Raw genomic sequence first — 13,742 nt, forward strand, 5'->3', positions numbered from 1 at the left:
ATAATATATACAAGTAATTGTGTGACGTTCTTTCAAAATTTCGATTAACATTTATGTAGGGAAATCATCGTAAAGGCTTATGAAAATATGGGCTTGTTCTTAAACATACAAGTATTTAGTCAGGTGAAGTAAATAATTCAAGAATTATTCCACTTTTTGTCAGTTGTGCAATAGCCTTCAACGCAACATGATAGCAACTTTTTGCATTGTCTACATAAATTACTAAACGATTAGACGATACATGTAATATTTCTAATTAATTAACCTTCACAAAATAGGACGTTTCAACATAAAGGTGCGCTTACACGGGCAATTAAAATTGCTCAATTCCAGTCAATACTCGTCAATTATGACGTCACGACTACATCAAGCAATTTACGGCAACGGCAACAAGCATCAATACTGCGCAATACAATATTGAGCGATATGGCACAACTTCATCAACTAGGCAATACTGTCATACACGAGCATTTCCGTATTCGCTCGCTATGGACGACATTCTTCTTGCTGCGGCGGCTTGTTGCGCTTTTTTTATTATTTATCAAAAACAAAAAAGAAAGAAAAGGAATAGGCGTCTGGTGCGTCAAATCTGGGTGCGATCGTTTTTGGCAAAGAGGCCGCAATTTTCATTGTGAAAATAAATTAAACAATTAAAGAAAAAAATAATTTATTAATTACATTTTTAATTTATTATTTTTTTAATTTTTCTTTAATTCTTTAATTTAATTGTTTTTTTTTCAAGAATTAGATAATATATTATTCAAAAACTTTACTAGAATGTCACGAACATACTTTGAATTACTTTTGAATAAAGTAATTAGAAATTATTATTATTTAGACCTCTCGCTGTCCCCGCGGAAGCAAGACGGCAAGCCGCAAAACAAACAAGTGCGAATGAGACATATACAAAAATTGCTAGGAATTTCCAAGTCCATTGGATATTCGTCAATTCGAATCTGCGACATTGAGCGATATGAAATATCTGGAGCAATTAGAAGCAATATCGCCGAAATAATTTATTGAAATTTATTGAATTCATTGAAATTGCTCCATTAATTGCTCCAGATCGGTCCATTCGTATCGCCGAGCAATTATTGCCCTCGTGTAAGCGCACCATAACATATCCTTACAAATATTATTGCTATCAAAATTAAACTGTCAGCAATATGTTTATTTACCTTATATATATTTGTATCTTATCGTTTAAATGTATAGCTAATTACTTGGAATATAATTGGAACGCGAAACAAAGTTAACTGAGATATGAAGAATCGTAAATTGAGTCAATACTTCGATAGGGTATCTTATCGTTTTGTATGGATAACCTCAGGCTTGGTGTATTGAATAATAAAATGTTGCATCATTGCTGACACCGTTCGCGTGGCACGTTTCAAGTTCATTGAAAGTTAAGGGATTCAAAACACGAGTTTAGTCTCAAGATCTATATGTCTTGGGAATTACTTATATAAATATGTATAGTACGTTGCGTATTTATAATATATGCGTTCAAAAATAGGAGGTTATTTGATATTGGAAATGAGGATCTATTTAGGCATTCAGTTTGTCCAAAAATTTCGGTTGATAATTCTTGTTATATATCTTCAATATCGGTTTAAAAGTTAAGATATAGATCCACTAATTTCTGGAAGCATATGTAGGTAAATCATTTTTTTAAAGCCGTGGCCATAATGCCTTCAGCGCCCGACTTTCATCAGTGAGGTCGTAGGTTCCATCCCCGGCTGTGCACTTTCTTTCAATGTGCGCATTTAACAATACTCAAACGGTGAAAACATTGCATCGTGAGGAAACCGGCTTGCCTTAGACCCAAAAAGTCGACGGCGTGTGTCAGGCACGGGAGGCTGATACTCGCCTAAATTGACAAATGATCATGAAACAGATACAGAAATCTGAGACCTAAAAATGTTGTAGCACCACTGCTTAATTTTTTAAATTACTTTTATAATACATAATCGAAATAATTAATGAAATATACAACGATATATCAAGTTTTACAGTACACTTTTAATTTGGTAGAATACCGAGTAAAAAGCAATGTTAATCATCCTGTTTGCAAACCAGTTAAAACTTTCTCATCATGTTGTTCGTACTTTCCTTTTCATCTGTTTACATTTAAAACATGAGTAATTAGTGTGGCTTTTCTAGTCAAGTCGTATATTTAATATACCTATAGATAAAATAAGTAAGTAAATAAGGCTACAATGTTTTTTTAAGTGAAACTTCTTTACCAAGCGTTTGCAAGAAGAGTGAAGTTGAAAGTTTGCAGCGTTTTGTTGAAGGGAGAGAGCGATTGAGACTTGAGAGCGATTAAGAGAGAGTGAGATTGGCGAATTACCTTATAGAAATTATATTTTTAAAATTAAATTTCGTAAAGAGAATTTATGATATATTAGTATTTTATATTTTGATGCAAAATAATTTATTGAAATCTCAAATGACGAATTGAAAATTCAAATGCCACGTGTTTTTATTATCGAAGAAATAAATTTGAAAAAATAAATAAATAATTTGTATTAATTTTTGACACTTAATATTTTTATGACAATTAAATTCCTAACATATCTTCCTTTTTCACTCCTTTTAAGCCTCAGAAATCTAAAGTGTTAGATTTGTGTCAAACACTTTAGATTTCTAGGCTAGAGTAACAAGAGTTGAAAATTAGTTTTCCAAAGAAGTTTCACTTCTGACATTTGTACGCACGCACTTTTTCTTTAATAGCCAAAACGTTTCCCAGATACGTACGCTTTCATAAATACGCAGAGGGCGTACAAAAATAATCATATATGATTTTCATTCCTTTGAAGTTTAAACCAATCAATCAATAGTAATATACATTTCTTATACAAGCCTCATTCAAATTTCATATTTTGGAAATAAAATATTTGTAAAACATTTACATATTTTTATAATCTCTATATATGTATATAAAATTCTCGTGTCACAATGTTCGTTCCCATACTCCTCCGACACGGCTTGACCGATTCTTATGAATTTTATGCATATTCAGTAAGTCTGAGAAGCGACTACTCTCTAGCATTCAAACCCTTAAGTGATAAGGGGTCCGGCCCAAAAAAAAAAATGTTTTTTTTTTTGATTTTTTGTGATACAACATACAAAAATACCAGTTTCCAGATCAACGCATATTGTTTATTAAAGCAGATAGTTATTTTGATTGATCTAAACAATGTTTCTTAGAAATAGCATACGAGTAGATACATGGCAAAAAACCGTTTGTCGGATCAGGTAGTATTATTATAGATTTGTAATCGAAAATTCGAAAGCAAAATACAATACTGTGGCTAAATGGGTCAAAATAGGTCTATATTGACTCGCCCTATTCATAAATTTAGCTATTTTATTGAGTACAAAGCTATTGACATAAACAATAATTCATTTTGTGTAGGTGTGGGGGGTGGGCGTTCCTTTGTTACCAATCTCATTGTATACTTATAAATTAGTTCAATAATCTTTATATAAAGCATTATTTACACAATGTACTTTTATATTTATAGAAGTAACTATAACCGTTTGTCTGGCCGAGCTACGCTCGCCAAACCAGCCCGAGCTAAAGTAAAGGCTAAAAAAGCGAGATTCCATTAAAAAAAAAATATAACCGTTTGTATAATTTTTAAACAAAACGTTTGACGTAATCGGAATTCTTAAGGAGAAGCCCTGCAAAAAATTGCTGGTACGAATAAAATGTAGTATTAGTTTAGGTTGTAACTTCTAGAAGATTCTTAGACATGCGTCATACGTATGTAAACGTTGTGTATTATCATGTAATACAATATTTGCGTGGGAGCCGGGAGACTCACACTAATCATTTTTATATCGTCTTGGTGGTCCATACATTTGAGTAGTTGATCAAAATTAAATACTTCTTACAAAAATTTTGCTTTTACTAACAAACTTTCTACAATTTAAGATATTTAAAAATAAATACAAAAATCCTGGTTATTGTTAGATTTTAAACGGTTTCACTTGCGGTTTAACAAAAAAAGGTGCGTGCGTACAAAGTACACATGTCAGAAGTGAAACTTCTTTGTAAATGAATTATTACTAAGGTAAAAGCCCTCAATAGATGATTATGTACCGGTATATGATCACTCCATGTTTTTGTATATCTATATTCACACAGTATACGTGCTAATGATTAAATAAATAAAAATTCTGCGTTTACTGCACAAGACGTTATTCGACAGAATTGCCATCTAAAGTTCTTATATGTAACTACTAAACGAATACATCGACCAATAGCGTGTATTTTTTCTCGATCTCCCTTACTCTCTCTCTCTCAATCTTTCTCACTATAGCTCTTTTTCGCTTCTCGCTACATGGCACTGTGCGTGATGCGACGTTTGCTCTGTTTCAGTCTCTCTTTCGATCTTTCTCATTTGCTTGCTTCCCTACTCTCGCTCCATGGCTATTTGCTTCATGCTACGTTCGCCCTTTCTCATTCTCTCTCAATCGCTCTCTCCCTTTTCGCGCTGCAAACTTCGTGACGCTAATATTATTATTGCGTTTTATCACTTATAATACCACAAGAGCTTCAAAATTATCGGGTATTTCCCGATAGGTTCGTTGCAAACAATTAATATAGTCAAATATAGACAGAATTAATATAGACAAATATAGTCGTCATGACGACTATAGTCGTTATATATTTGTTTGCAGGGAACCTTGAGGGAAATGGCCGATAATTTTGAAGCTCGTGTGGTATTCGGGGGATTATTTTTCCGACCCAAATGTCGGCCAATAGAATTGCACCATGAGACGAAATGTACAGTTAACAAATAAGAATTTCATAATGAATAAAACAACTACTTAATACTTTTCTTGAAGCAACGACCAGAGAAAATTTTCACAAAAATTTTTCAGTATAATACCATGTAGGTTGTACCACGTGACGTCGAATGGTGCAATTCTATTGGCCGATATTTGGGTCGGAAAAATAATCCGTAAAAAAATTACCCTGATACGCCTAAAGAAGTTTCACTTCAAAACTTCAAGTATATAGGGTTGCCTGGAAGAGACTAGGGTTGCCTGGAAGAGATATTATCGCTTATTAGCGATAAGGCCGCCCGTTGCATCCCTTATATTTTTTTTGTATTGTGTTCCATTCTTTGTTTTTTGCAACGAAGTGTAAATAAATAAATATATACAGAATTTCGAATTTGGTTAAGAAAGAATCTTTCAAATATTAACAAAATATCCGAAACTAGACATTTTTTATTAAAGAATATATGTTGGAAAAACTAATATCTCAGCGAACAATTTATTTTATCATGAGTGTTAATTATTAAATAACACAAAGTGCAGTGCAATGTACAGTTTCGATAAAGATTTGTGGCACGTGTCGAGATCACAGACGGGAAGTGATCAACAGATAGAAGGTAATGAATTACTCCGTGGTAAATATAATATTCCCATTTAAATTTTATTATATAAATTAAGCTAAATCATTAAATGAAAGATTTAATTTATAAACGTATACATCGTAGTTTTAAGGATATTTCCGAACGTTGAGCAAAAATGTTTGTTTCTGAAATTGTAAGTATAAAAATTTATCAACAAATTAGTTGTAGATTAAATACGAGAGAAACGCAACGAATAGCTGAAGTGTTTCTATTCATGTGAAGTAGAGCAAGCGACACAAGAGATCGCCCTTGAGAGCGAGGGGAAGTGGTACTGGATGATATTGTCTGTTTCTATTATTCTTCCTTATCCACGTGACTGAATATACCAGTCACGTTACGCTAGATATACTCCTTAATTCCGAGGTCCCGAAAGCATACGGTTGTTACCTTCTGGGCACTGAAAAAAATATTTAAAATGTCACTTCATTTTCCATTCTTCTACAATAAAATACGAATGATTTAATTATGCCAACTTTGATTTTGTCCCTTTGGAGTAGAGACTCTTGGGCCGTGGGGTTTAAGCACTTGAATAGAGCCGGTGACCCCAGAGCTGGTGCTTATTCTTGCCACAGGACCATACTTTTTAAATTTAATTTTTTATTTTTTATTTATCAATATCGATTTTTAATTATTCTTACGCTTTTGAGTTATAAATATGAAATTTTGGATTTTTGTTCTAACTTTGTGAGTATGTTTTCTTTAATTATTATTTTAAGGTTTAGTTTTATTTTGTTGTGCTATTTGAAATGTTTTTTTAGATTTGGGCAACATCGTCAAATTACGTATTATAAGTTAATTATAAGATTTAGTTTAGTATATTAGAGTGGTGGTTCCTTTTACAAATCTTGCTAATTTTGTTTTATTTACAAGAAAAACCTATAACACTATGTAGGTTATTTTTCTATCAGATTTGTTATTATCCTGTAATTTGTTATGACATAACATTATGTATATTGTAATGCTTAAGGGAGTGCAATCGACATGTTTGCTTGGTAGTCAATTCGAACGATTTCGAATGTCGCTTCTAAAGAGTGAAAAATCAGAGAGAAAACTATTATAGCTTATAAAATATACTTAGTTTATGAAATTGTTGACGTTTGTGCCCTATTTTAGAGATATGGTGGAAAGTGATTCAAATGATTTTACATTTAAAAGCAATGCAGATATTTTGCGTTGATAAGTACCTAGTGAAATCGGAATTATCCATTAGCGGAAACACTGAATGAATTCTAATGGAGGTGGCCGTGAACTTGCTCCGACCGAGATCTTTAATATAATAACCTAGATTTGTATTCACATTTTGCAAACTTTTGCTCTGCGTTTAATTATTTGAAGTATTCCAACCCAATTTCAATTGTAAAAGTATCCGTACTTAGGTTAATAATTGGAAATACAATAGCAGGATGTTGATAAAAAATTAATCCCTCCCAATGCAAAGAACTTAGTACCTGTGTGCTGTTTAAGAACCAGCTAATGTAGCATTTAAATCTGTTGAGCAGTTTAGATCTTAGATGCTTGCGGCGACTATATCTAATTTTACACGCAATTGTGCAGCTTATTTTTTTAAAATATACAATTTCTAGCTAATTCCCCGACTATGTCGTCGGAGGTATTAAATAACTTACGTATATGTATTGGTATCTATTTCTTTTAACAACTTTTTACAGCAAATTCCAGAAAGAGGCCTCTTAACCTATTGTTGAACATTATTTCTTTTAAGTTCGTCTGTCTTTGTGTAGCCTATTGCAACTATAAGATAATTTAACATCGCATACGTAGCTTATCAGTATGTTTTAAGCAAATTCAAATTCAAAAACCATTTATTCATATAGGTAACACAATGTACACTTATGAACGTCAAAAAAGAAATACATATATATATGAAATGCTTCTTATTTTACATTTACTGCCAGTTCTCAAATCAACGACGTAGAACGGAAGAGAAGAACTGGCAATAAACTCTCCGCCACTCCGTTTGTAAGGAGCTGCAACCATTACACCATGTTCCACATGACATCTTAAGTAATTAATAATAATAAAATAAATTAAAAACATTTGATTAATTGATTTGTCCTCTATCGGCAGGAGGCATGGTGAAATAGTACTCCTACTTACATTCTCGTGGGAAAAACACGCAAACATTCATGCAAAAAAATCTTTAGTGTAAAAATTTAATTCTCGGCTTTAACTATTAAAATGCAACGAGAACGACCTAAAAGCTTACTCGTGGAGATGACGCATCACAAATTCAAGCCGGCCTTGGGCCTTGGCATTCTGTACTTGTGACCCGTATTGCGATCAGCTGTTTTAAATAATTTCTATCGTTTTATTTTGTAAGTTGATAAATGTAAATAATATCTAAGTTTGTTTTTTCTAATATAAATATAGGTTTTAAGAAGATTTTAAAGTCGGTTAAAAATTTAAAATTGTGTCTGTTTCAAATAAAAATTGTATAAAAAAAAGTAACTGTGAAAACGAAGTCAAAATAATTGTAATAAAAACAATTTGATGATATCCTGTGACCCCAGAGCTGTTGTTTTCCTCGCTCAACGAATAAATATCGCAATACAGCGAGGAAATTCTGCCAGCGTTAAAGTTACGTTGCCACAGGGACCAAACATTTTATATTTGTTTTAAATTCCTTTTTATTAATTTTTAATTATTTTATTAATACTATGTAGCTCAAGAAAATTTTAAAATAAAGAAATACAGTAATATATACATTATACATAAATACGAGTATAATAAGTGATATCAAAATGTATGACATAGGTTTGTATTGTATTTGTTTGTTGTTGTTTGCTTGTTTATTGGTTACTATTATATTCTTGTTTCATATAGAATTCATTTTAAGTCCTGGAAAGTCCTAAAGTATTTATGTAACTATGTATTTAGATATTCCAAAGTTACATTGTAAATGTAAAGCAAAATAAAAAACCTTGATATTCTTAATTAAATTACGTAAGCTATGGATAATCTTTTTATGGTTGTATTAAATCCGCAATGTTCGACTGTTTGTTATTATTACGTTGTCTAAAGAAATTTACTGGTCTATTAAAAACCTGTTCTTTTAACAAAAAGATTTTACCAAACTGTTTAATTATTGCATATCACTTATTATTTATGTATTTATTAAAGTTCACCAAATCTTACTTAATTCTATATCTACAGTATATGTTAAAAGCTATCTTTTCTAAAGTATATGACAATTATGGTAACCATAAATGTTACAAAAAATTAAAATTACAATAACAAAAAAAACTAGTAATTTTTTACAAAAAATCACTAGCAAAACAGCGGATTAGGTATCAGATAGGCACTTATGACTTAACAATTCTTTCTTTTTAAATTGATCACCACACTACCGAATATGTCAAGCTCTGGATAAGAAGTGTTAAGTCCGTTATATTTGCAAAGAATTCGAAAGGTAGGTACCTGAACTCCTTTGGAAATACAGACGGAATTTGGACTTTTTTTTAATTTTTTTAACCTTGGCAATGAAGAAGGGACGACAATGTTAATGTTCTGTAAGAGGTCACTGTTCTGATGACCATTTAACAATTTGTATAAGAGAAGATGTATATGTTATGATAATAAATAACGCCGGGCTCAACAAAGTAAGGACCCGCGCGCCGTGCTCTTAAATGACCAAACTAGAATTAGATTTTGAAAAGTTGATAGATATTAAATCATACTACAGATGTTACAGAGAATGCTTTAATATAGCTCAGTAGATCACAATTTAAGATTTGTCTGTTATTACAGGTAGTGACAGAATTGCCATCTAAAGTTCTAATATGTAACTACTAAACGAATACATCAACCAATAGCGTGTATTTTTTCTCGATTTCCCTTACTCTCGATCTTTCTCACTATAGCTCTCTCCCACTTCTTGCTCCATGGCACTGTGCGTGATGCGACGTTTGCTCTATCTCACTCTCTCTCTCGATCTTTCTCACTCGCTTGCCCCCTACTCTCGCTCCATGGCTATTTCCTTCATGCTACGTTCGCCCTTTCTCACTCTCTTTCAATCGGTCTCAATCGCTCTCTCCCTTTTCTTCGACAAAAACGTTGCAAACTTCGTGACGCTAATATTATTATTGCGTTTCATCCGTAAAAAAATTACCCTCATGCCTTCACTTCAAAAACTCAAGTATATACAGAATTTCGAATTTGGTTAAGAAAGAATATTACAAATATCCGAAACTAGACATTTTGTATTAAAGTACACGTATATATGTATGTTGGAAAAACTATTATATCTCAGCGAACAATTTATTTTATCATGAGTGTTAATTATTAAATAACACAAAGTGCAGTGCAATGTACAGTTTCGATAAAGATTTGTGGCACGTGTCGAGATCACAGACGGGAAGTGATCAACAGATAGAAGGTAATGAATTACACCGTGGTAAATATAATATTCCCATTTAAATTATATTATATAAATTAAGCTAAATCATTAAATGAAAGATTTAATTTTTGAACGTATACATCGTAGTTTAAAGGATATTTCCGAACGACTGAGTAGCGAATGTTGAGCAAAAATGTTTGTTTCTGAAATTGTAAGTATAAAAATTTATTAACAAATTAGTTTTAGATTAAATACGAGAGAAACGCAACGAATAGCTGAAGTGTTTCTATTCATGTGAAGTAGAGCAAGCGAAGGGCGATCTGCCCTTGAGAGCGAGGGGAAGTGGTACTGGATGATATTGTCTGTTTCTATTATTCTTCCTTATCCACGTGACTGAATATACCAGTCACGCTACGCTAGATATACTCCGAAATTCCGAGGTCCAGAAAGCATACGGTTGTTACCTTCTGGGCTCAGGAAAAAATATTTAAAATGTCACTTCATTTTCCATTCTTCTACAATAAATTACGAATTATTTAATTATGCCAACTTTGATTTTGTTCCCTTTGGAGTAGAAACTCTTGGGCCGTGGGGTTCAAGCACTTGAATAGTATCGGTGACCCCAGAGCTGGTGCTTACTCGTTCAAAGAATAAGTATTGCTATAAAGGTACACTGCCACAGGACCAAACTTTTTAAATGAAAGAGAAAGCTATTATCTCTATATATATATAAAGTTCTCGTGTCACAATGTTCGTTGCCATACTCCTCCGAAACGGCTCGACCGATTCTTATGATTTTTTTATGCATATTCAGAAAGTCTGATCGGCTACTATCTATCTTTCTTAAGTGATAAGGGGTGTCCACCCCAAAAATTTATTTTTTATTTTTTGGACAAATTTTTTTGTTTTTATTTTTTTATGATACATCATACAAAAATACATACAACCCTTTATTGTCACCCCAATACGATCAACCCCTAATTTTATTATTATAGATAGTTATTATTATTGAACTAAAAAAATGTTTCCTAGAAATAATATACATGGCAAAACAAACGTTTGCCGGGTCAGCTAGTAGCTTATAAAATATACATAGTTTATGAAATTGTTGACGTTTGTGCGCTATTTTATTTAGAGATATGGTGGAAAGTGATTGGAATGGTAAAATCATTTAAAAGCAATGCAGTTATTTTGCGTTGATAAGTACCTAGTGAAACCGGAATTATCCATTAGCGGAAACATTGAATGAATTCTAATGGAGGTGGCCGTGAACTTGCTCCGACCGAGATCTTTAATATAATAACCTAGATTTGTATTCACATTTTGCAAACTTTTGCTCTGCGTTTAATAATTTGAAGTATTCCAACCCAATTTCAATTTTAAAAGTATCCGTACTTAGGTTAATAATTGGAAATACAATAGCAGGATGTTGATAAAAAATTAATCCCTCCCAATGCAAAGAACTTAGTACCTGTGTGCTGTTTAAGAACTAGCTAATGTAGCATTTAAATCTATTAAGCAGTTTAGATCTTAGATACTAGCGGCGACTATATATAATTTTACACGCAATTGTGCAGCTTATTTCTTTTAAATATAAAATTTCTAGCTAATTCCCCGACTATGTCGTCGGAGGTATTAAATAACTTACGTACGTATATGTATCTTACGTACGTGTATTACACCATGTTCCACATGACATCTTAAGTAATTAATAATAATGAAATAAATTAAAAACATTTGATTGATTGATTTGTCCTCTATCGGCAGGAGGCATGGTGAAATAGGAGTACGCACTTACATTCTCGTGGGAAAAACACGCAAACATTCATGCAAAAAAAATCTTTAGTGCAAAAATGTAATTCTCGGCTTTAACTATTAAAATGCAACGAGAACGACCTAAAAGCTTACTCGTGGAGATGACGCATCACAAATTCAAGCCGGCCTTGGGCCTTGGCATTCTGTACTTGTGACCCGTATTGCGATCAGCTGTTTTAAATAATTTCTATCGTTTTATTTTGTAAGTTGATAAATGTAAATAATATCTAAGTTTGTTTTTTCTAATATAAATATAGGTTTTAAGAAGATTTTAAAGTCGGTTAAAAATTTTAAATTGTGTCTGTTTCAAATGAAAATTTATAAAAAAAGTAACTGTGAAAACGAAGCCAAAATCATTTTAATAAAAACAATTTGATGATATCCTGTGACCCCAGAGCTGGTGTTTTCCTCGCTCAACTAATAAATATCGCAATACAGCGAGGAAATTCTGCCAGCGTTAAAGTTACGTTGCCACAGGGACCAAACATTTTATATTTGTTTTAAATTCCTTTTTATTAATTTTTAATTATTTTATTAATACTATGTAGCTCAAGAAAATTTTATTAAATTCTAAATAAAGAAATACAGGAATATATACATACGTATACAATACGAGTATAATAAGTGATATCAAAATGTATGACATAGGTTTGTATTGTATTTGTTTGTTGTTGTTTGCTTGTTTATTGGTTACTATTATATTCTTGTTTCATATAGAATTCATTTTAAGTCCTGGAAAGTCCTAAAGTATTTATGTAAATATGTATTTAGATATTCCAAAGTTACATTGTAAATGTGAAGCAAAATAAAAAACCTTGATATTCTTAATTGAATTAAGTAAGCTATGGATAATCTTTTTATGGTTGTATTAAATCCGCAATGTTCGACTGTTTGTTATTATTACGTTGTCTAAAGAAATTTACTGGTCTATTAAAAACCTGTTCTTTTAACGAAAAGATTTTACCAAACTGTTTAATTATTGCATATCACTTGTTATTTACTTATTAAAGTTCACCAAATCTTACATAATGCTATATCTACAGTATATGTCAAAAGCTATCTTTTCTAAAACATATGGCCACTATGGTAACCATAAATGTTACAAAACATTAAAATTACAATAACAAATTACAGTATTTTTTTACAAAAAATCACTAGCAAAACAGCGGAATAGGTATCAGATAGGCACTTATGACTTAACAATTCTTTCTCTTTAAATTGATCACCACACTACCGAATATGTCAAGCTCTGGGATAAGTAGTGTTAAGTCCGTTATATTTGCAAAGAATTCGAAAGGGAGGTACCTGAACTCCTTTGGAAATCCAGACGGAATTTGGATTTTTCTTGCTTTTTTTAACCTTGGCAATGAAGAAGAGACGACAATGTTAATGTTCTGTAAGAGGTCACTGTTCTGATGACCATTTAACAATTTGTATAAGAGCAGTTGTATATGTTATGATAGTAAATAACGCCGGGCTCAACAACGTAAGGACCCGCGCGCCGTGCTCTTAAATGTCCGAAGTCTAGAACTAGAATCAGATTTTGAAAAGTTGATGGATATTAAATCATACTACAGATGTTACAGAGAATGCTTTGATATAGCTCAGTAGATCACAATTTCAGATTTGTCTGTTATTACAGGTAGTGAGAGCCCAACAAGTGCAGTAGGGGCGGAGGCACCCCGGGAGCTTCCAAATGAATTGTCGGCGCCCTACGAGGTCCCACAGTTCCCTATTGAACAGATTGAGAAGAAGCTGCTAATACAGCGTCAGCTCAATGTCAAGTAAGTTATATAGATGTTAGTGAGATTATTCTGACCAATACTACTGATTTTTCTACTAAAAATAATAATTTTGCTAAATAACGGCGATAAATAAAAGCATTAAGCATAGGAAAAAATGCTTTTTCTTGCGACTTTGGAATAATTTATAGACACGAGATTGATAGTCAAATAAAACTTGGTAGTGGCGAAAAATTCATAGAAAGAATGTTATGTCCACGCGTCTGTCAGATGTTATTAGCTTGTAATTGGATTAACCTTGGCGCGACAACCCTTACCGTACGCCATTCGTCATTGCATTTCCGAACGCACCGTTATTCTTTGACACGCGCCCTGTAGTACAGGAGATTTTTTTTA

The 13,742-nt window shown here is 32.3% G+C and overlaps 1 protein-coding gene across 13 annotated transcripts in view; it reads left to right on the plus strand.

Annotated features, from left to right (window-relative positions):
- LOC125054589 (AMP deaminase 2) overlaps window positions 1-13,742 on the plus strand; it is a 40,522-nt gene that overhangs the window by 10,653 nt on the left and 16,127 nt on the right. For 4 of the 13 annotated variants that reach the window (XM_047656569.1, XM_047656568.1, XM_047656581.1 and 1 more), the window contains exon 2: window positions 13,247-13,388. In XM_047656569.1, the coding sequence (XP_047512525.1) occupies window positions 13,247-13,388 (142 nt within the window). Of the gene's footprint in view, window positions 1-5,240; window positions 5,412-9,666; window positions 9,829-13,243; window positions 13,389-13,742 lie in introns of those variants that run through there. The other 9 variants (XM_047656579.1, XM_047656573.1, XM_047656578.1 and 6 more) reach the window with 6 other exon arrangements.

Source organism: Pieris napi, chromosome 12 (genome assembly GCF_905475465.1).
Source record: "Pieris napi chromosome 12, ilPieNapi1.2, whole genome shotgun sequence".
Taxonomy (NCBI): domain Eukaryota; kingdom Metazoa; phylum Arthropoda; class Insecta; order Lepidoptera; family Pieridae; genus Pieris; species Pieris napi.